Source organism: Malaclemys terrapin, chromosome 8 (assembly GCF_027887155.1).
Source record: "Malaclemys terrapin pileata isolate rMalTer1 chromosome 8, rMalTer1.hap1, whole genome shotgun sequence".
In the NCBI taxonomy this organism is placed as follows: Eukaryota; Metazoa; Chordata; order Testudines; family Emydidae; genus Malaclemys; species Malaclemys terrapin.
The window spans coordinates 82092523-82116395 of NC_071512.1; the positions used below are offsets into that span (position 1 = coordinate 82092523).

Below are 23873 nucleotides of genomic sequence, written 5' to 3' on the forward strand. Positions count from 1 at the left end.
CTGCTGCTAGAAAAATTATCTTGAAAGTGAAAAATAAATAAGAATTGAGTTAACCAGTTCTTACAGATCCAAATTATCTGCTGGGGACTCAAGGGAATATAAGATGGTGTCTAATATAGAAGACTGCTCTAAAGAATCTGAATAGGAGGAGACAGGAAACTACAGTTATGTATTGTGCCTTTAAATAGCATTACAAGTAATTACCCCACACTCTTAGGGTATGTCTACATGGGGATAAAAAGCCCATGGCTAGCCTGAGTCAGGTTTGTGAGGTTTGGGCTCTAGGCTGAAAAACTGCTGTCTAGACAGTCAGGCTTGGGCAAGAGCTAGAGCCCTGGGACCCTGCGAGGGTAGAGAGTCCCAGAGCTTGGACTGGAGCCCAAGCCCAAATGTCTAGACAGCAATTTTTAGCCCAGCAGTCTGAGCCCCGCAAGATCGACCCAGGCCAGCAGTGGCCGTGATGTGGCACTTCTATACCCGTACAGACATACCCTTAAGGAAGTGAAGGCAAAGTATTCATAAAAACAAACCAGCCCATGTAAAAATTGTAAGCTGGAGGAAACAACTCTTTTGATGGAGAATATTTAAAAGATGCATGAGTGATTGATTAAGCCCTGGACTTTACAAGAATGCCACAGAAGTACCCTTCTTTGTAGAAAACAAGAATAACTTTGTTTAATGTAGCCATCTTCTCTCTCATACTCCAGACTAAGTGCAGTGAATTTCAGTATCTGATGACCGGGAACTCTGACACCTGTGTAGTCTCCTTAGCTGACTGCTTCTAGCATGCACTTGACAGTTCATCTTGAATCCTACAATGTATGTTTTGATTCAGCTATTTTAGGTCCAATAGCACATAAGTGCACCAAGTTTCTCAAACCTGGCTTGCCTGGAACTGACCCCTTCACGGCAATGAAGTACTCAGCAACCTCCAGAAACAGAGCTCTCTATCTGAAAAGGGACACAAAATAAACAACTATCCTGGATGCATGAAGGACAATCAGGAATTCTATTAAATAACCTTTGTTTAGTATTGAAATAACTGTTTATCCAACCTGATCAAAGCCCAAGCTGGCTGTTAAATTTGGTATATTCCTTCCCCATACGGGAGCATCTCAGAAAAGGAGATATTGTCAGAATAAGCGTTTGCCTAGTTTTGGGGGTTTTTAGTCTCAGTAAAGGCGCCAAATGCCTGTCCAATCTTCCAAAAAGAATAGATAGGAACTTGAATTTAAAATGTTTTACAAGTTTTGAAATAGAAAAGTTATGCTTAGGGCCCTACCAAATTCACGGCCATGAAAAACATGTCACAGACCTGTGAAATCTGGTCCTCCCCCCCCATGAAATCTAGTCTTTTGTGTGCTTTTACCATGATTTCACAGAGGAGACCAGCATTTCTCAAACTGGGGGGTCCTGACCCAAAAGGGAGTTGCAGGTGGGGTTTGCAAGGTTATTTGGGGGGGTGGGGGAGGGGGTGGTCGCAGTATTGCGACTCTTACTTCTGAGCAGTCTTCAGAGCTGGGCAGCTGGAGAGCAACAGTAGTTGGCTGGGTGCCCAGCTCTGAAAGCAGTGCCCCGCCAACAGTAGCGCAGAATAAGGGTGGAGATACCATATTATGCCTCCCTTACTTCTGCGCTGCTGCCTGCAGAGCTGGGTGCCCAGAGAATGGAGGTTGCTGATTGAGGGCCCAGCTCTGCAGGCAGCAGCGCAGAAGTAAGGCTAGTAATACCATACCATGCCATCCTTACTTCCGCGCTGCTGCTGGCAGCAGCTCTGCCTTCAGAACTGGGCGCCCGGCCAGCAGCTCCGCTCTCCAGCTGCCCAGCTCTGAAGGCAGCATTGCCACCAGCAGCAGTGCAGAAGGGGAGCAGTACTGCAACTCCCCCTACAATAACCTTGCGACCTGCCCCCCACATGACTCCCTTTTCAGATCAGAATCCTTACAATTACAATACCTTGAAATTTCAGATTTAAATAGCCAAAATAATGAAATTTATTATTTTTAAAATGCTATGACAATCAAATTGCCCAAAATGTACTGTGCATTTGGTAGGGGCCTAGGTTATGCTGTTTCAACTGTCCTACTCACCAAAAGTGACATTCACTTGATTTGGTCTTCATCAAGCACTGCTCTCTCTCCTCTAATCTCTCTGTTACTGCGTTCCCCCTGTCCATCACGCTGTCATTCAGCCTTCTTGTGATTTCTCATCTGCTCACAGCCCTCTCTTCTTTGCCTTCTCTTCCACTGATTTGGCTGTTGGCTCTCTACACACCTCATTCTTCTCCACCCTTGACTCTTTGCCCCCTCTCCCATAGCAAGGTCCATCCTGCCACCCCACAGCCCAAGTTCACCCCAAAACCTATGTCTTTTGCACCTCCTCTCATGCTGCAAAGTGTCTCTGGTGAAAATCCATGACCAGACTGACTCCTTATACTACAAATTCATTCTCTCCTCCTTCTCTTCTTCTATCTTCTTAGCTAAACAACTTTCTCCAACTTAATTGAATCCCATGTCCTCCATCTCAGCTCTCTTTACACCACCTTTAACTCACACCTCAAACCCTCCCCACTGCTCTTCTGGCCTCTGCTTCTCTTCACACAGGATCTCACCAAGAGAAAACTGACAAAATACAATGTGACCTTGCCCCTCACCTTGGCTCACCTTCTGTTTGATTAAAAAAGAGAAACAAAAGAAACAGTATTTTTCAATTCATCTCATACAAGTACTGTAGTGCAATCTCCTTATTGTGACAGTGCAACTTACAAATGTAGAATTTTTTTTATGTAACTGCATTCAGAAACAAAACAATGTAAAACTTTAGTGCCTACAAGTCCACGCAGTCCCACTTCTTCTTCAGCCAATCACTAAGACAAACAAGTATGTTTACATTTACGGGAGATAATGCTGCCTGCTTATTTACAAGGTCACCTGAAAGAGAGAACAAGCATTCGCATGGCACTCTTGTAGCCGGTGTTTCAAGGTATTTATGTGCCAGAAATGCTAAACATTTGTTTGCCCCTTCATGCTTCGACTTACAGATTTTATCTTTTTACAGTGCAAATATCTGTAAAAAAAATAATAATATAAAGTGAGCATTGTACACCTTGTATTCTGGGTTGTAATTGAAATCAATATATTTGAAAACGTAGAAAAACATCCACAAATATTTATAATAAATTGGTACTCTTATTGTTTAACAGTGCGATAAAACTGCAATTAATCACAATTTTGTAATCTTATGATTAATAACGGTTAATTTTTTTAATAGTCTGACAGCCCTACCTTAAACTCAAGCTAACTGCCTTGTGAGGGTATGGGTTGAAGCATGAGTGCTGTCAGTGCTGGAACTAGTAATGCAGTGGTGAGGCAGCAGTTCCAGTTACATTACCTCATAATCTGCTAATCCAATCACCCTGTTCTGCTAGTCCAATTACTTTGTGTAGTTTGAGTGCTGTTTCGGAATATGGTCACTTTTAACTCCACACACTCAAGTAGGTTACCTGGAGTGGAGCAACTAAAACATACTAACTCAAGCTAAATGTTGTAGGCAAGACAAGTCCTTCAGAAGGAAAGGGCCATGGAAAAGAAAAGGTGATGCAAATACAGGAAGTATCTGCACCAACCAGATAGTTGTGGTAGCACTTGTATGATAGGAGCTTGAGAGATTAACCTCTGTTTGGGCCCCAAACTGTTCTTCCAGCTCGTGTAGTGCAGTGATGGGAAAATGGCCTTAGTGAAGGCTGTGGGCCATTCTTTTGATGGGTTTGGGACTCTCTCTATGCCTGATGCAAAAGAATCTGGAGATGTAGGTTTGTGGAATCCATCCACAAACAGAATATGCAGCCTCTTTTTATTCTAATCTATGAACAAAACTTTTCAAAAAAACCAACAAAATCTATGATAAAATGCAATAAAATAACCTACTTGAGTCACAAAATTCAAAGCTGATGCAACTGACTCCATCAATGTAATCTTTGTGAAGTCACAAATCAAATTGTGGGGGGAAAAGACAGGAGGAGGAGCTACCCATCAGCCTACAAGGGGTGTGTGTGTGTGTGTGTGTGTGTGTGTGTGTGTGTGTGTGTGTGTGTGTGTGTGTGTGTGTGTGTGTGTGTTAAAACACACAGAAGGGACATTCTGGGCAAGATTTTTAGAACTAACAGGAGCATTCAAAGCAGACAAGGCTGTTGAGGGGTAGCTAAATGAATTCTTTATGGTGACAAATCTGAGGGACTGTCCTAGATTAAGGTGTCAATAGAGGAGGTTTTGGAACAAATTGATAAACTAAACACTAAGAAGTCATCAGGACAAGATGGTATTCATCCAAGTGTTCTGAAGGAACTCAAATGTGAAATTGCAAAACTTAACTGTGGTATGCTAATGTAACATCATTTTTTTTAAAAAAAAGGCTCCATAGGCGATCCTGACAATTACAGGCCAGTAAACCAAATTTCAGTACCAGGCAAATTAACACTACAGCTTAACACTACAGAAAAGAACAGAATTATCAGACACATAGATGAACATGATATGTTGGGGAAGAGTCTACATGGCTTTTGTAAAGGGAAATCATGCCCCCCCAATCTATTAGAATTCTTTGTGGGTATCAAGAAACATGTGGACAAGGGTGATCCAGTGGATACAGTATACTTGGACTTTCAGAAAGCCCTTGACAAGGTCCCTCACCAAAGGCTCTTCAGCAAAGTAAGCAGTAATGAATAAGGAAGGTAGGTCTTCTCACAGATCAGTAACTGGTTAAAAGACAGGAATGAAGAGAGGTAATTTGCCTGGGCTCCCAAGAATCTGTTTTGGGACCTGTGCTGTTCAACATATTCATAAATGATCTGGAAAAAGAGGCAAACTGCACTGCAAAAAGTTACAAACGGATCTCATGATACTAGGTGCCTGGGCAACAAAATGGGAGATGATATTCAATGTTAATAAATGCAAAGAAATGCATATTGGAAAACATAATCCAACTATACATACAAAATGGTGGGGTCTAAATTAGCTTTTTCCAAGATCTCTTTCTTGAGTGTCACTGCAGATAGTTTTCTGAAAACATCTGCTCCATATATGGTGGCAGTCAAAAAAGCTAGGAACCATAAGGAAAGAGACAGATAATAAGACGGAAAATATCACACTACTACATAAACTGATGATACACCCACACCTGGAATACTGTGTGCCATCCTGGATGCCCCATCTCAAAAAGGATGTATGAGATTTGGAAAAGGTATAGAGAAGGACAACAAAAATTATTAGGGGTATGAAACAACTTCTGTATGATGAAAAATTGAGACTGGGACTGTCCAGCTTGGTGAAGAGATGACTAAGGAGGGATATGATAGAGATCTATAAAACCATAAATGGTGTGGAGAAAGTGAATAAGGAAGTGTTATTTACCCCTTCACATAACACAAGAACCAACAGCTATTAACCAAGATGGTCATGGATGCAACCCCATGCTCTGGGTGTTTTAAGCCTCTGAGTGCCAAAAGCTTGTAGTGGACAGCAGGGTACGGATCACTCCACAATTGACCTGTTCTATTTATTCCCTCTGAAGCATCAGGCATTGGCCACTGTTGGAAGATAGGATACTGGGCTAGATGGTAATTGGTCTGACCCAGTTTGGCCATTTGTAAGTTAACTCAGCACAGGCAATTTCACATATAATTACCATGATCACATGATGCTGATCAGACTAAGTAAATATGTCTTCACATGTGCACATGCAGTGTTCTGAAATCTGGCCTTATGTTGTAAAAAAAAAAACAAAAAAACTTTATGCCAACGGGGAGCTGGCAACAAAGCATGTCATTCAGGGAAGATGCTCACAAAACAAATAATGTTACACAGAGTATCTAAACTGAAGCTATATCTGGCAGGCATGCTCTAACTTCACCTGTCTTTCCCATATCCTATGTCATCTACATGGGATAAATCTCAGTAGTAATAGTACTCTGAATACAGTAGAACCTCAGAATTATGAACACAAGAGTTATGAACCACACACCTCATTTGGAATCGGAAATACGCAATCAGGCAGCAGCAGACACACACACACACACACACAAAAGGGAAATACAGTACAGTACTGTGTTAAATGTAAACTACTACAAAAAAATAAAGAAATAAAGTGAAAGCATTTTTTTCTCCATAGTAAAGTTTCAAAGCTGTATTAAGTCATTGTTCAGTTGTAAACTTTTGAAAGAATAAGCATGTTTTGTTCAGAGTTACAAACATTTCAGAGATATGAACAACCTCCATTCCCCAGGTGTTTGTAACTCTGAAGTTCTACTGTAACCTCAAGTAAATTTAAAGAAAAAGCTCAAGTAAGAAATAGAGTATTTAAAAATTTCTCCATTTTGTAAACAACTTTCAAAACAAATTGGTGGGTATTTTGGGTTTATATATTTTGATTCAACTTTGACTGATATGCCAAAATGGAATAGACTGCCTCACAAATCTTTATCTCAATTTACATTTATATAAAAGATAATTAGCAATATTAACAATCATCAAGTTTTTGGTAAACACATATCTACCTGATTAATTTACTAGATATGTTGTAATTCTAAGTGCCAAATATCTTGATTTAAGTGAAACTCTCCTTCCCTCCATGAATGACCTCAACAATTCTGCTATCCCATTTAGACAGAATAAAAGCTATAGCAGAACAAGTTTGTTCATGGAATTCAGTAGTAAAAGACTAAAAATGCCCAGAATTTGAAAATTATAATTACAAAAATTTCAGAAGTCTCTCCAGTTTGAAGTACTGTTTTGCATACATTCACATAAAATTATAATAGTACAACTTAATGAACTATACCAAAGGAAATGATAAGATTTAAATAAAGTGATTTAATTTAGCATCACATTACAAATTCCTCATCTGAAATTTGATGCCTTCTATTTATTGATTTGGAATCAGATTATTTAAAATTTATTAAAATTTAAAATATTAATTAAATCTCTATTATGCAAAGCAAAGAAGATGCATCTTCATGTTTGATACAAAACATAAACCTTTATGATTTGTCATTTTTTATTACTCATACTAACTCCATTATGAAAAAAACAATATATTAATTTATTTACTGTAGAATATGTGGGAAAGATTGAGAAACAGGGTAGATTTTTTTCATATTGTGAAGACAGTATTATTAAATAAAAACAGACTGTAGTGTCATAGGTAATAAAAAGACTTACCATTCATGTTGAAAAGCTAGCTTTCAGAAACATATTGCTTATAATATTAATCCAACATTTGAGGAAGTTATGTTCATCTCTAGAAATACAAGGACTGATCCAGTAAACACACACACAGACACACACACACGAACTGTAATAGATAGCACATAGAAATCCAGAAATCTTGTCTTCATTAAGAGCTCCTTGAGATGTGAAACAACTACCAAATACAAAATACCAACAGTGAACACCAGATCAATATTCAGGATGTGGATGCTTAATTTTGCTCATTAAACGACTTGTTTTCTACCCAGCATTACCTCTACATGTCTAAAGCAACTGAAAATGGCAGGGGGGGAAAAAGCATTAAAAAGCCAGGATGTTTTAAGATGTTCTCAATTCTATCAAGCACTGGTTGTTTCCATGGCAACCTTAGACCAGAATTATCTGTTGAGTTCTACCCAACCAGCAGTTACTCTAAAGCTTTAATCAATCCACACAACGTACACCTCTATATTTAAGATTTAACATTTCTCCCCACAGTTAGCATTTATCCTGCTGAAGCTCTATTGTGTTTTTTCAAAGGCTTATAAGACATCTATACATAAAATGCATATAACGTCTTTTAAACATATTTAGTGTCATGCTGAATCAGCAACCTAAATTAAATTCTCTCCATTATTAATCACTCATACACTCACATTTTAATGAGAATCCCAGTACTCACATCTACTAAAACAATGTAATGTTAGTGACTCTTCTAATGAGTTGTGATACTAAGGTTGCTAATATCTCATTTTTCATAATTTTGGGAAAACGGAAGGTTAGAGTGAGTAATGGAGGTAGGTGATTTGAAAACTGGGATTTGCAGCATTAAGACATATCTTAACTACTCTTATCGCCACATTAAAAAAATAGAGTAGATGCTCAACTGATCATGTTAAATTTATCTGGAACTGAAAATGAAATATACAATTCTGAATACTAAAATAATATTAATTTGGTCCTGTAGGTTTTACAACATTATAAATGTTGGCTAATGGCCAGTCAAACACATATGCACTCTGTCAATTTTTCCCCATAAAATTAAAGCTGTGCAGTATGAAGAATCAAATTTCCTCTCACAGGAATCTAAAAATTACACAAAATAATCTCATACACAATCTGAGGATCTAAAGACACTTTTAGAAACATTTTACCTATTTTACAGATTGAAAAACTGAAACACAGAGAGGACAAATGATTTGCTCACAGTCAAATACTGAGTCAATGGCGGAGCCAGGAAGAGAACCCGGGTTCAGAATACATACCCCATTACTTACTCATAGCACTAAACCACAAGCCTAGATAACTAATGGCACTAAAAAACCACAAAGAAGCAACTTCCTCTTTAAGTGCAGTAGTTGCATCAGAAAGTACTTTACAAAAGAGGTACAACAGAGAAACAGAGCATTCAGGACATTCCATTACAGCAGAGGGTGTTATATTAACTAAATGTACTTTAAAATTGATGCCACTTTAGTACTTAATATATTTATAAGGGTTCTCTTGTTCATGTTTCTTTCTAGAATTATAGAGTATATTTGCTTGGGAGAGTTCAGGAACAAATTACCAGCTTTGCAGAATTTGGTGTCACCTAAACAGTTAATAAGAACACTACAACTGCAAATTTGACACGATCAGATCAGGATTAAACAAAGACTGTGAATGGCTATCCAACTACAGAAGCAGCTTCTCCTCCCATGGTGGTCACACCTCAACTGCTAGAAGAGCACCTCACCCTCCCTGATTGAACTAACTTTGTTATTTCCATACTGATTTATACCTGCCTCTGGAAATTTCCATTACTTGCATCTGAAGAAGTGAGGTTCTTACTCACGAAAGCTTATGCTCCCAATACTTCTGTTAGTCTTAAAGGTGCCACGGGACCCTCTGTTGCTTTTTACAACTGCAGAGACACAGGTAGGAGGACATTTACGAACATTTTAAAATTCCTTATAAAAAAAAAGACGGTTACTCACCGTTGTAACTGTTGTTCTTCGAGATGTGTTGCTCATATCCATTCCATTAGGTGTGTGCGCGCCGCGGGCACGATCGTCGGAAGATTTTCTACCCTAGCAACACCGGCGGGTCGGCTGTGGAGCCCCCTAGAGTGGCGCCTTCATGGCGCTGAATATATACCCCAGCCGACCCGGCGCCCCCTCAGTTCCTTCTTGCCGGCTACTCCGACAGTGGGGACGGGGGGCGGGTTTGGAATGGATATGAGCAACACATCTCGAAGAACAACAGTTACAACGGTGAGTAACCGTCTTTTCTTCTTCGAGTGCTTGCTCATATCCATTCCATTAGGTGACTCCCAAGCCCAACTTAGGTGGTGGGGTCGGAGTGAGACATTGCTGTGTGCAAAACCGCTGATCCGAAAGCAGCATCGTCTCTGGACTGCTGCACTAGTGCATAGTGAGCTGCAAATGTGTGGACTGATGACCAAACCGCCGCTCTACAAATGTCCTGGATCGGAACATGTGCCAGGAAAGCAGTCGAGGAAGCTTGGGCCCTCGTGGAGTGAGCGGTGAGGTGCGGTGCTGAGACACCTGCCAGGTCATAGCAAGTCCGGATGCAAGACGTAATCCAGGAGGATAGGCGTTGTGAGGAGACCGGTGAGCCTTTCATTCGGTCGGCCACTGCAACGAAGAGTTGCGTCGTCTTTCTAAAGTGCTTTGTGCGGTCAATATAGAAGGCCAAGGCCCTATGTACGTCCAGGGAATGCAAACGTTGATCCTGGCGAGTGGCATGTGGTTTAGGATGAAAGACCGGGAGAAATATATCCTGGTTGATATGAAAAGGAGAAACCACCTTAGGGAGAAAGGCAGGATGTGGACGAAGCTGCACTTTATCCTTGTGAAAAACTGTGTAAGGGGGCTCAGATGTAAGCGCCCTGAGTTCAGAAACACGCCTTGCTGAGGTGATGGCTACGAGGAAGGCTGTCTTCCAGGATAGGTACAGAAGTGAACAGGTGGCCAGTGGCTCGAATGGAGGACCTGTGAGCTTGGAGAGAACCAGGTTGAGGTCCCACGTCGGGACGGGCTGACGTTGTTGTGGGTACATCCGGTCTAAGCCCTTGAGGAATCTAACGACCATCGGGTTAGAGAATACCGAGGACGCGAGTTCCCCTGGGTGAAAGGCCGATATAGCGGCCAGGTGAACTCTAATTGAAGATATCGCCAACCCCTGCTGTTTTAGGGAGAGGAGATATTCCAAAATGAGGGGAATGGGTGCCTGCAACGGGGACGTGGCTCGTTGTTCGCACCAACAGGAGAACCGCTTCCACTTGGCCAGGTACATGGTGCGTGTTGAGGGCTTCCTACTGCTCAGCAGAATCTGTTGGACAGAGAGCGAGCATTGCTGCTCTGCCTGGGTGAACCATGGAGCAGCCACGCCGTGAGGTGGAGTGATTGCAGGTCGGGGTGACGCAACCGGCCGTGGTCCTGAGAGATGAGATCCGGACATAACGGAAGCGGGATCGGAGTCTGAATCGAGAGTTCCAACAGTGTGGTGTACCAATGTTGTCTCGGCCACGCTGGAGCGATCAGAATTACCTGTGCCTGGTCTCTGCGCAATTTGAGCAGTACCTTGTGGACCAGAGGAAACGGAGGGAAGGCATAAAACAGGTGGTCTTTCCAGGGAAGGAGAAACGCATCCGAGAGGGAGCCCGGAGCTCGACCTTGTAGGGAGCAGAACACGTGGCACTTCCTGTTGTCTCGGGATGCAAACAGGTCTATCTGGGGAAACCCCCACCTCCGGAAGATGGAATGTATGATGTCCGGACGGATAGACCACTCGTGTGTCTGGAAGGACCTGCTGAGTCGGTCCGCTAGAGTGTTCTGGACTCCAGGGAGGAACGATGCCGTGAGATGGATTGAGTGGGCGATGCAGAAGTCCCACAGGCGAATGGCCTCTTGGCATAGAACTGACGAACGTGCTCCTCCTTGCTTGTTGATGTAAAACATGGCCGTGGTGTTGTCGATGAGAACTAACACACAACGGCCACGTAGTTGATTGAGAAATGCCTGGCACGCCAGGCGCACCGCCATCAGCTCCCGAACATTGATGTGCAGGGCTAACTGGGGTGCAGTCCACAGGCCCTGGATATGGTGTCCGTTGAGATGGGCGCCCCAACCCAGAGATGAAGCGTCTGTGACCAGGTGCAGAGAGGGTTGTGGGGTGTGAAAAGGCATCCCCTCGCAGACCACATTGTGATCTAGCCACCAGGTGAGGGAGGTCAGGACCGAGTTCGGGACCGTGACCACCATGTTCAGGCTGTCCCGATGTGGACGGTATATTGATGACACCCAGGTCTGGAGTGGGCGAAGCCGAAGTCTGGCATGCCTGGTTACGTACGTGCAGGAAGCCATGTGACCCAGCAGGGTAAGGCACGACCTCACCGTGGTAGTTGGGAAGGCCTGGAGCCCTTGAATGAGGCTCGTGATGGTGCCAAAGCGGTTGTCTGGCAGGATGGCTTGTGCACGTCTGGAGTCTAGAACTGCGCCGATGAAATCTATTCTCTGGGTAGGTTCTAGAGTGGATTTGTCCTTGTTGAGTAGGATGCCCAACTCGTTGAATGTGTGCACTATTCTGTGGACGTGAGCTTGAACTTGCTCTTTGGTGCGACCGCGTACCAGCCAGTCGTCTAGGTACGGGAACACCTGTATCCCTTGCCGACGAAGGTACGCTGCCACGACAGCCATACATTTCGTGAACACTCTTGGGGCCGAGGATAGGCCGAAGGGAAGGACTGCAAATTGGTAGTGCACCATGTTTACCACGAATCGCAGGAAGCGTCTGTGAGGTGGGTAAATTGAGATGTGAAAGTATGCGTCTTTCATGTCGAGGGCGGCGAACCAGTCTCCAGGATCGAGGGAGGGGATAATGGCCCCCAAAGAGACCATGCGGAACTTCAACTTTACTACGAATTTGTTGAGTCCGCGCAAGTCCAAGATGGGCTGCAGGCCTCCTTTGGACTTGGGGATCAGGAAGTAACGGGAATAAAATCCCCTGCCCCTTAACTCTACTGGAACCTCCTCTATGGCCCCCATAGCAAGGAGCGTGGAAACCTCCTGTATAAGAAGTTGCTCGTGAGAAGGGTCCCTGAAGAGGGACGGGGAAGGGGGGTGGGAGGGGGGAATAGAAGAAAACTGGATAGTGTATCCCCTCTCCACTGTGCGGAGGACCCAACGGTCCGAAGTTATAATGGACCAAGCACGGTGGAAGTGGGAGAGGCGATCCCGGAAGGAGGGGGCTGGATCCTGGGGGATGACTGGGGCGCCGTCCTCGACCGCACCTTCAAAAGTTCTGCCTGGGGCCTGAAGGTGGTCTAGGTGGCCCCTGGTTCTGGCCGAGTTGAGGGCCGGCCCACTTTCTTCTACCACCTCGCCCTCGCCTCCGGGTCGAGTCCTGTCTCTGACGAGGCGGGGGGGGGGGTAGAAGCGCTGAGGCTGCGGCCTAAATGGTCTGCGCTGAGGGCCCACAACATGCATCCCCAGGGAGCGCATGATTGTTCTCGAGTCCTTGAGGCTCTGCAGACGAGAGTCCGTCTTGTCCGAGAACAATCCATGTCCCTCAAAGGGCAGATCCTGTAGGGTTTGCTGCAGCTCCGGAGGCAAACCCGAAACCTGAAGCCAGGAGATCCTCCGCATAGCGATACCCGAAGCCAGGGTCCTCGCAGCTGAGTCTGCTATGTCCAAGGAGGCCTGCAAGGAGGTCCGAGCCACCTTCTTACCCTCCTCTACCATGGCTCCAAACTCTTCCCTGGACTCTTGGGGAATCAACTCCTTAAACTTCCCCATAGAGTTCCAGGAGTTAAAATTGTAACGGCTCAATAGCGCCTGTTGGTTCGCCGCTCTAAGTTGCAGCCCTCCGGCTGAGTAAACCTTACGGCCAAACAAATCGAGCCGCTTAGCCTCTTTTGATTTAGGCGCTGCAGCCTGCTGGCCGTGGCGCTCTCGTGCGTTCACTGATGCCACCACCAGTGAACACGGTTGGGGGTGGGTATACAAGTACCCGTAGTCCTTAGACGGGACAAAGTACTTCCTTTCCACCCCTCTCGCTGTGGGTGGGATAGAGGCAGGAGTTTGCCATATCGTATCCGCATTGGTTTGTATCGTGCGGATCAGGGGTAGCGCCACCCTCGATGGGGCATCCGCTCCTAGGATGTTCACGATAGGGTCCTGTACTTCCACTATCTCCTCCGCCTGCAGGTCCATATTACGGGCCATCCTACGCAGGAGATCCTGGTGAGCCCGAAGATCTATCGGAGGGGGACCCGTACATGAAGTGCCCGCCACTGCCTCATCCGGAGAGGAGGAGGAAGACGCCTCCGGTGGTACTGGATCCAAGGGGGGGTCCTGATCCCCCTGCTCTTGGGCCGGAGCATCACCTGTACTCGGGTCTATGGTGTCAGGTGGCGTGGACACGGAAGCCTCCATGCCCCCTGGCGGAGGTCGAGAGATGGTGGATTCTGGGGCCCTTCTAACCGAGTGACCCGAGCGAGAGGTCGATGGTATTGGAGCCCCTTGCTCCTGGTGGTACGCCCACGGGGTCCAAAATGACCAGTGAGATGGTCCATGGGAGTGGTCCTCTGCCAACTCCTGCCAATGGCCCAAGTTCCGTTCCTCGGCTTGCCCTTGAGGGGGGTATGCCGATCTCGACAGGTCCTCCGAGGAGCGAGACACCGATCTTGACGGCCATGGCGGTGCCGAGAGAGATGAAACGATCCCCGTGTGCTGTGGTGCCGCACGGTACCGGTCCGGAGATGATCTATCTCTGCGCGGTGCCGGCGAACGGTGCCGGGACCGCGATCGGTGCCGATGACCTCGTCGGTGCCGGGAGCCGGATCTGGACCTCGACGAGGACCTGGAGTATGCCCGGTGCCGGGAGCGGCCTCTCGACGTCGAGCGTCGACCGTAGCGGTGCCGAGAACTACGTCTCGACGTTGATCGGTGCCGACGATCATATCGGTGCCGAGACGTAGAGCGGTGCCGCGAAGAAGATCTTGGCCGCGAGTACGACCGGTGCCGAGGCGATATTCGGTGCCGGGACTGCGAGCGGCGTGGGGACCTGCTTCGGGACCTGGATCGGTGCCGAGGTTCCAGCCCTTGCGATGGAGGGCGCATCAAGGCAGGTTTCCCCCTCGACTGGACCGGGCGAGTCAACGGTGCAGTCGGTGCCGGTGGTTGAGGCGGTGCCGGCTCCGTGAGAGCTATTAAGTCTCTCGCCGCCGCGAAGGTCTCTGGAGTCGACGGGAGGCACTGTATCACCGCCGGTCTCGGTGGAGACGCTATCTGCACCGGACTCAACGGCCTCGGCGCCGGAGTCGACGGTGCTGGAGGCACCTGTTTCCGGTGCTCCACCGGCGGACGCGGCTCTACCCCCGGCACTGGGGGAGCTGGCGTCTTCGGCACGGATGTCCCCGTCTTATGGGCTTTTTTATGCCCCGGGGATAATGACCGGCGCCGAGGCACTGCTTGCGGTGCCGACGAGGTCCGGTGCCGGGGAGGCTTGTCTGACGCCACTCGCGTGGTCGTCATAGCCGGTGCCGCCGGGGCACTGCGCACCGAGGTGCTAGGTGCCGGGGCCTGACTTGTAGATGGAGCGTCCGGACTAAGTGCCGCCTCCATCAGGAGTTGCCGGAGCCGAAAGTCCCGCTCCTTCTTGGTCCTTGGTCTGAAGGCCTTACAGATCTTGCACTTATCTGTTTGATGGGACTCTCCCAGGCACTTCAGACAGGAGTCGTGCGGGTCGCTCGTGGGCATAGGCTTAGCGCAGGAGGCGCACTGCTTGAAGCCGGGAGCGTTGGGCATGAGCCCGGCCCCGCGGCCGGGGGAGAAAGGGGGAGACGACCCCCTTAATCCCCTGAACTACTTAGAACAACTAAAACAACTTTTAAACTATTTAACTATTTAACTATAAACACTAGAACTATAACTATAACTATCACTGTGATACAACAAACTAAGCTAGGGAGAGTGGAGAACAGCTAAGCAGCGCTCCACAGTTCCAACGACCGTCAGGGGCGGTAAGAAGGAACTGAGGGGGCGCCGGGTCGGCTGGGGTATATATTCAGCGCCATGAAGGCGCCACTCTAGGGGGCTCCACAGCCGACCCGCCGGTGTTGCTAGGGTAGAAAATCTTCCGACGATCGTGCACGCGGCGCGCACACACCTAATGGAATGGATATGAGCAAGCACTCGAAGAAGAACTACGGTATGCTGCTTATTTAGATAAGTGCTTATCAATAAACTTAAATTTTATGCTACATTATTCTAGAACATGCAGAAAAGCTATTATGCAGCCAGATATGATCAAGACTACTCCTCTTCTACTTTCTGCTGTATTCTGTGAAAGCACAACAAGAGAGTCAAAGATTTTTAGTACTTTCTTCTCCAGAGGAAAAACAAGACAATTTACCATTCAGGGGTAGACAAACATTCTGACTACACCACTGCATTCACTGTTCCTATCACCCTTAGAGCCATGATAGTAGTGAATTAAGAGTCCTAAGTTTACCATATAGACACAAACCCATGTGTGGCTTGGCATTATTCTTTGTCTACAGATGATCTGAACTGAGAGCAAAGATTTAGAGTTAATATCTGCAAATTTCAACTTAAAATGACACACATATATCCATAACCGCTCGGCTACTAGTTCACAAACTTTGCTGATACAAAAATGCTACAACCAACGTGCATAATTACTGCTTAAAATATTACTTTAAGAACAAGCACCTCTTCACTACATTTATCATCAACAGACATGACATTCCATTTCCTCTTCAAACAAGTCATGCAATCAAGCTTGCCCTAAAATTGAGAGAAAGAGACGCTTGTACGCAAACAGGTCCCAGTTTGTGAAGATAGTAGGTCAATACCGTTTTTTCATTTTATTAAACAAATGAATAAATGACAGTGCTGCAGTATTTTTCAAGCAGTGTTCTCAACATTATAATAATTTATTGGAAGTTTGAAACAGTGTCTGATGAAATGTATTCTCTCCCTCATGTGAATATACACTTGTTTGGAGTGGTACAGACACATTTAGGGATCCTAGGGCTCAGTGGTTCATTAGGTTTGGTAGTTTCTACTCAGTTTCTCTCCCTCAAAACTCATTCTTCTATCAATAGATGGGGTTTCATATTAAGTTATTTTTAGAGTATCTGACTGTGCCACATACATTAATGAATTAAACCTCACAACACAAGCGAGGGGAAGTGTAAGGACGTAGAGAAGTAGTAGCCTCATTTCACAAAGAGAGACTCTGAGGCACAGAGTAGTTAAGTGACTTGCAAAGGTTCCCATAGAGAGCTTGTGGCACAGCCAAGAATGGAACCCCTATCTCCCAATTCCCATTCTTGTGCCTTAATGACAAAGCTATCCTTCCATCTCAAAGTGTCAGACGTTTGGCCCATCCAAAACATGTGGATCTCAGGGAGAGAACAGAATCAAGGACCATTAATATCAAGGTCCTATGCTTCCATTCTGCCTCCCTTGATAAACAGCAGCATGGTTCTGACAGAGCAATACAGAGAGGGCCTACCCCAATGCCTGTGGAACCACAGTGAATTCCACATCACCGAGAAAAAACCTGTGAAATTACCTATAAAGAAAAAAAATTAGCTTGTGCCTCTTTTTTACTTTTTATGTATAAAGCTGAGCTGAAAAGTTTTAGGTATCTGAGGTCATGCCATTTCTCCCCACCCTCAACTCCAATCCTCTTGCCTATCCATATTCACCTGAGTTGGGAGATCTTTATTTAATTTATCTTATCTTCAATACGGGCATTAACAGCTTTCTGGTTTCCATATTTATCTTCCATTCTCCATTTTTTGAGGTTAAGGACATTCCTAATCATACACATTCATAAATTCAAATTCACAGTAGGCACATGTGTTAACTTGGCCTTTTTCACATGATGATGCAATACTATGACACAAGCATATTTTGCTAAGGCCATCGCTGGTAATTAGCAACAATGGTCAATGATGGGATATTAAAAGTTACTACAGAGAACTTTTTCCAGAGGTCTGGCTAGAGAATCTTGCCCGCATGCTCGGGGTTCAGCTGATCACCATATTTGGGGTCGGGAAGGAATTTTCCTCCAGGGTAGATTGGCAGAGGCCCTGGAGGTTTTTCGCCTTCCTCTGCAGCATGGGGCAGGGGTCGCTTGCTGGAGGATTCTCAACGATTTGAAGTCTTTAAATCATGATTTGGGTACTTCAACAGCTGAGTCAAGGGAGAGAATTCTTCCAGGAGTGGGTGGGTCAGCTTTTGTGGCCCGCATCATGCGGGAGGTCAGACTAGATGATCATAATGGTTCCTTCTGACCTTACAGTCTAAGAGTCTATGAGTCTATTACTTTCAATAGTAAAAATTGCTTGTGGTATTCCAACCCATTGCTGTATCCAAATTCATGTATGAAATTAATACAAGTTATATTTAAAAAACAATTTTAAGGCATATAATAATAAGATAATACATTATTTACTTACATTATTTATTGGAAGTTGCTCTAAAAATAGGAAATGGGGATACCATGATAATTTACTTAGATTGTGAAATACCTGATACCTCTCAACTCTACCCACCCAAAAATATGATTGTGAAAAGTATGGATACAAATTCCTAAATAAACTGTTTGTTTTAAAGTGGAGTATGTACAGAATAGTGATGACTATTTTGAGCTCATTAACTTTATTATGGTTTTCCTAGAATTATGAACTTTGCATATTTTGTGTGATTTAGAAAGTAAACGGGGAGAGAGGATGCACCCGCCTGAGCCATATTTCTGATCAAGCATGTTTTATGCAATACAAATAAGTTTGCCCCTTTCTCTCCCACAAATTAAGAATATTATAAAAATCAAAATTATTGATAACTAGTGTTATAACTCAAAGTACTACACTGAATTAATTTGAAATAGTAAACTATAAATGTCTGCTCCAGTTTTAGTGTTCAAACTCTCACCATAAAATGGATTTTGAAATATCCATTAAAAATAAAAGGACACTATAAATATTAAATAAAAGCCATGTAATTAAGGAACTAATCAGCATAACATAATAGCCACCCTTCTAAAGTTTACGGCAAAGAAAACCAGCAATTTAAAACAAGTAAACTATCTATTACTGCTAAAACTAGAAAATTTAGATCTGAAATACTGGGAAGAAAAGTTCACAAAAAATACATACATTAAGTTAACATTTGCCTAACAAAAATGAAAGCAAACTCACAAGTGACACTCTGTTACCAGATACCAATGCCTTGCAAAAGAGTATCAGATTTCCACCTGCATGTTGCAATAGCTCTTTCTTTAAACCAATATTTTGTGTTATACTACAAAAAGGCTGATAGAATATACTCTAGTTTGTCTATTTACTACATAAAGTCTTTTAATTAGAATACAAACTGAATCTTGAGTATCTACAGAACACTTACTTGATCTGTCCCACAGAGCAGCAAGTTCAGAGAAATGATGGCTCTCATTTTCCAGAGCCACTTTCTGTTCTTGTAAAGAACCCTTCGAGTGCCTATGAAAAAGTCGGTTAGCAAATCCTTCCAGTTTCTGCAAAGCTGTGGATGTTCCTGTGCATTGGTTACAAGGTAGCTCCCGCTGCGCTGCCATCTATATACATTGATAATTTACTTTAAAAAAAAACCAACCAAACAAAAGACAACCTAAAAAGGAGCTGAAACAACTTACACAGAAGCTAAGAGCTATGCATGTGTCAAACTTCCTGAATGCAATGTTTTCTAACCACTACTGCTGTTCTACTTCCTGTTAATATAAAACAGCACATTATGGTGTTTTTCTTTGCAAAACTCTTTTGTATCAGCTAAAGGTGACGAAGAGCTGTGATATTTGCCTTAAACTCTCAGTTTAACAGCTTTTTTCATATAAAAACACATGATAATGAGATAATGAAAATACACAACAGCATGGGATATAAAGTGGAGGAAAGAATCAGAAGCCATATAAAATTAAAAAATAGTTACCATAAACATACAAACTAAGTGAGTTGCTGGAAGAAGGCAAATGACTAGTTCTGCACATCCTTCTCTTAAGATAGTTTTAGTACTACTGTAATTACATTATAACATTATGGGTAGTTAATTAAATTATGGTGTCCCTACATTTTCTACAACAGTATAATTTTCTAAGCGAGGAGGTTACTTGTTAAAACAAACGATGGTTTATACTAAACAAAAATGAACAAAGTCACCACTTTTTTCCTTTTACGTTTAGAAAGCCAGAATGGAGTAAGATATGGAATAGTTCTTGTGTATAGAAGAACAAGCAGCCAGATTCTTCTAACCTTACTCATTCTGAGTTTTACCTTACCCCAAGTGTCTATCAACAAGTCAGTGGGGCCACTTGCTGAGTAAGGTATTACCCAGTGAGAGTAGTGCTGGCAGATCCCAGCCCTTAGTAAAGAAATAAATCCATTTTCCAGCCATCCCAGAAGAAAAACAGAAGGCAATGGAAAGACTTAGCCTGAAACTTTATACACTTTACATATCTGGGAATACCAGGCAATACGTTGTACAGTGCTGGTCATAGTTCTTTTCTTAGTCTTTTCCATTTATTTGGGAGAGCAGCTATCAGTCTTCCCGCCCACCGCAAACACACCTGGTCCCAGCCAAACCCCATCACTCTCCCCTCTATGAGAGTTCAGGGACTGTAAAAGGAGGGTGGGGGGATTGGTTCCCCAGTGTACCCTTCCATAACACCTACCTGCACTGGACATTTGCCACATTTTTAAAGTTACTAAGCTGCAATATTTTAACCAAAACTCCCTGCCTACCCTACCAGATCTTGACCTGCTGTGGAGAAAGCAAACAAACAAATAAAACTCCACCCCACCCTGGCCAATCGGGCTTTGAGGGAAAAATTCCTTCCTAGGCCCTACGAAAAAGGTGATTAGTATAGCACCCACACTAGATCATGAAGAAGAAATCCACTCCTACTCTAATTCCATTGGTGGGAGGGCAGATGCTAACCAGCTCAACTTCAGAGAGAGAAGGCTTCCCCAGAACTGCCCACGGTATAAATATTTCCACCTCCCCTGGAAGGGCAGTGGTCACACCCTTCCCGCTCTTGGTCTAGCCACTTTATGTTCCTCCCTGTGCTGTCCAGGTCAACTTTCCCTCTCTTCCCCCTCTGTCACCAATTGCAGAAGAAAGCCCTGATAGGGACAGCAATCCCTTTTCTTCCAGTCAACTGCATACGGTTGCAGTGAGGACATTCCCTTGGCTCACAAGATAGGTGAAAGGACAATCAGAAATGTAATGTTGCCAACTCTCATGACATTGTTTATTTTAAAGCCCCAACTCCCAGAACTACATCGGAATCTCAGTTTTCATTTTAAAGGAGTTTTTAGTATTCCTGGTTGTGTATAAAGTTTAAAAAAATCTGATCCCTAGAGACTCAAAACCAAGGCAACCAAAATTTATTACTTTTAAAACCAAATAATTATTCATTCAGTTAATCTCACATTTTTGTGCCCTGAGATACAATTTTTGAACACTTGAGGTACGCAATATTGGAAATTCATTTTTGAGAGAAAGAAGAGATATCCATCAGACAAGTCTCAGAATAGAATGTATTTTCAACGTCTAATTCATATATCAAATGTCCCTATTTAGGAAAGCTGATCTAGATTGCTCAAGATATAAATAAATAAATTTTTCCACTTTCCCCTCAATGCTCTTCTAGTTCAAAGAGACAAAGTGGGTGAGGTAATACCTTCTATTGGACCAACTTCTGTTGGTGAAACAGACAAACTTTCATGCTTATACAGAGCTCTTCTACGGGTCTGTGAAAGGTACCTTGAGCATCACCGCTAAATGCAAGATGGAACAAACCGTTTAGCATAAATAGCTAGCACATATTCTAAGGCAGTGGTTTCTCAGCCTTCTCAGACTACCCTATCTCTTTCAGGAAGAGAATTTGTCTTGTGTACCCCAAGTTTCACCTCACTTAAAAACTACTTGCTTACAAAAATCATACACAAAAATCCAAAAGTGTCACAGCACACGATTACTCAGAAATTGCTCATGTTCTCATTTTTACCTTATAATTATAAAATAAATCACAATCCCCAGGTTGAGGAACACTGATATAGTATAAAGAGCAGTATAAACAAGTCATTATCTGTATGAAATTTTAGTTTATACTGACTTTGCTAATGCTTTTCATGTACCCTGTTGTAAAACTAGACAACTCTCTAAGTGAGTTGACATACCTCCTGGAAGACCTCTGTGTACCCAGAACTACTGTTTTAAGGGACCATTCAAGAGAGCACATATTCTGGGCCACTCTAACTACTTCTGCTAAACAATCAGTTCCACCTTGCATTTAGCTGTCCCGCTCAAAGTACCTTTCCCAGGCCTGAAGAGCTCTGTGCGGGTTCAAAACTGGTCTCTCTCACCAACAGAAGTTGGTCCAATAAAAGTATTACCTCACCCATCTTGTCCTTCTATTATCCTGGGACCGACACAAATAAAAACTGCACTGCATACTTCTAGTTCAACTCTGTTAAAAGGTCTGCCCCTATTTTTCTCCCCATAAAGCCCTACCTATAGCTTTCAAATGTTTCCAGATATACGAATCCATTTCAGTCCTATGATTCTATGACACATTCTGGGACCTTACTTTAAATCAGAGGTGGCAAACTACGGCCCGCGGGACCATCCTGCCCAACCCTTGAGCTCCCAGCTGGGGAGGCTAACCCCCGGCTCCTCCCCTGCTGTCCCCACTCCCTTGCAGCTCAGTTCACCGTGCCGCCAGCACTCTGGGCGGCATGGCTGCAAGCTCCTGCTGGGCAGCGCGGTGGCATGGCTGGCTCTGGCTGGGCAGCGCGGCTGCCAGTACTCCTACTCTGAGCAGCATGGTAAGGGGCAGGGAGTGGGGGGGTTGGATAAGGGGCAGTAGGTCCTAGGGGGCGATCAGGGGACAGGGAGCACTTGAATAGGTGTGGGAGTCCCGGGGGGGCCTGTCAGGGGGGCCGGGGTGTGGATGGGGTCAGGGCAGTCAGGGGACAGGGAGCGGGGAGGTTGGATAGCAGGTGGAGTTCTGGGGGGGGGGGGGGGAGGCGGTTAGGGGTAGGGGGTCCCGGGAGGGGGTGGTCAGGGGACAAGGAGCAGGGGGGGTTGGATGGGTGGGGAGTTCTGAGGGGGGCAGTCAGGGGGTGGGGACCAGGCTGTTTGGGGAGGCACAGCCTTCCCTACCCAGCCCTCCATACAGTTTCAGAACCCCGATGTGGCCCTCAGTTCAAAAAGTTTGCCCACCCCTGCTTTAAATCCATTTGATAATGTCAGACAACTTTTGAACAACACAATCTATGACAGAATGGATACATTTTTAACAAAACAAGATCAAGACAATGTAGCCAAACATTTGGAGAAGGGTTTTGGTTTGGTATTTGGAGGGCTGTTTGCATAGGGCTTGAAAATTCCATTGGCCCCTGGTAAGTAAGATGAGTTTTTGAGTGACTATCATCAACTTTAAGAATATGAACTTATACATGCCTCAAAGCAGCCAGCAGTCAAGGAAAGGTAGAACAGTAAAGACATCCTATCTGCCACTGTAGTAAACAAGTGACTCTAGAATTGAGGGGAAGAATAGAAATAGGTAACCCTTCTCAGAAAGCTTGGATTAACAGCAAAGGTAAGGTTTATTCCCTGTACTTTTTCCACAGAGCTCACATTCTTCCTTTTCTCCTCCTCTTCTCAGAATGCACCAGGGGAGTGGGCGGAGAAAGAACTGTAATTCCTGGACTCAAAGCTACAGGAACCACCTAGGAACAAACTTACAAGCACGAACTGGGGTAGCTATCTGCACCTACCTAAATACAACAGGTTGGTTTAAAATATTCCAGGAACCTATTCTGCTCCCAGAAAGGCTCTAGATCAGCAAGCTAGCAGAAATCCCAGCATCCTTCTCTTTCCTAGTAACTAGGGGAGAGTGGTTTCTTCCCACGTCTCCTTTCTGGACACCCGCCTTACAAGCCCATCTTTCATACAATCTTGAGCTAATTATTTTAGTCCTCTGCTCAAGTTTCCAAACTTCATTTATCAGTGGAGAGGGTTGATGGAATGTGGCGATGGCTAGATTTATTTAAGAGAAAGAGATTGTGTAGCACAAGTTAAAAAAGAGACTACTGTATTTTAAAAGAAAGATTGTGGAGTGAAATCATGAATGGTATGAAGACACAATAAACCCAAGAATTATGTAGTATGTTACGTTTTTTAAAAGTTACAGAGAAAGTTCAACACCAATGTGTTACATTAATAAATGGCACAGCACAACTAAATCCTTTAAATTATTTGATGGAGAATGAAGGAGGGACAGGGTTTGGGGGAACTTGGTAGCACAGATATTTTCCATTCTGGCTAACAGGCACTGGGTTTCAAGTCCTCCGTGCATGAAATAGATTACTTAAGAGGTGGTGCTCTCCTGAAGGTGGAACATATTTGGCTTTGCTTGTACCAGGACTTCAGTTTGCCAATCAACACTTTTTCCTTAGAAATAACTGAAATTTAATAGAGAGCCTGGTGTATAGGGGAGAATGGGGACAGGCTACTTGGCTGGACTACATCTCCCATGATGCACCCAGAGGGACAC

At 44.3% G+C, this 23873-nt stretch overlaps 1 protein-coding gene across 4 annotated transcripts in view; it reads right to left on the reverse strand.

Annotated features, from left to right (window-relative positions):
• PRKACB (protein kinase cAMP-activated catalytic subunit beta) overlaps nucleotides 1-23873 on the reverse strand; it is a 118701-nt gene that overhangs the window by 46580 nt on the left and 48248 nt on the right. The window contains exon 1 of one of the 4 annotated variants that reach the window (XM_054036970.1): nucleotides 18686-18912. The exons of 2 other annotated variants lie outside the window; for them this stretch is intronic. In XM_054036970.1, coding sequence (XP_053892945.1) covers nucleotides 18686-18872 — 187 coding nt within the window. In that variant the 5' untranslated portion in view covers nucleotides 18873-18912. Of the gene's footprint in view, nucleotides 1-7214; nucleotides 7495-18685; nucleotides 18913-23873 lie in introns of those variants that run through there. One more of the 4 variants, XM_054036972.1, reaches the window with a different exon arrangement.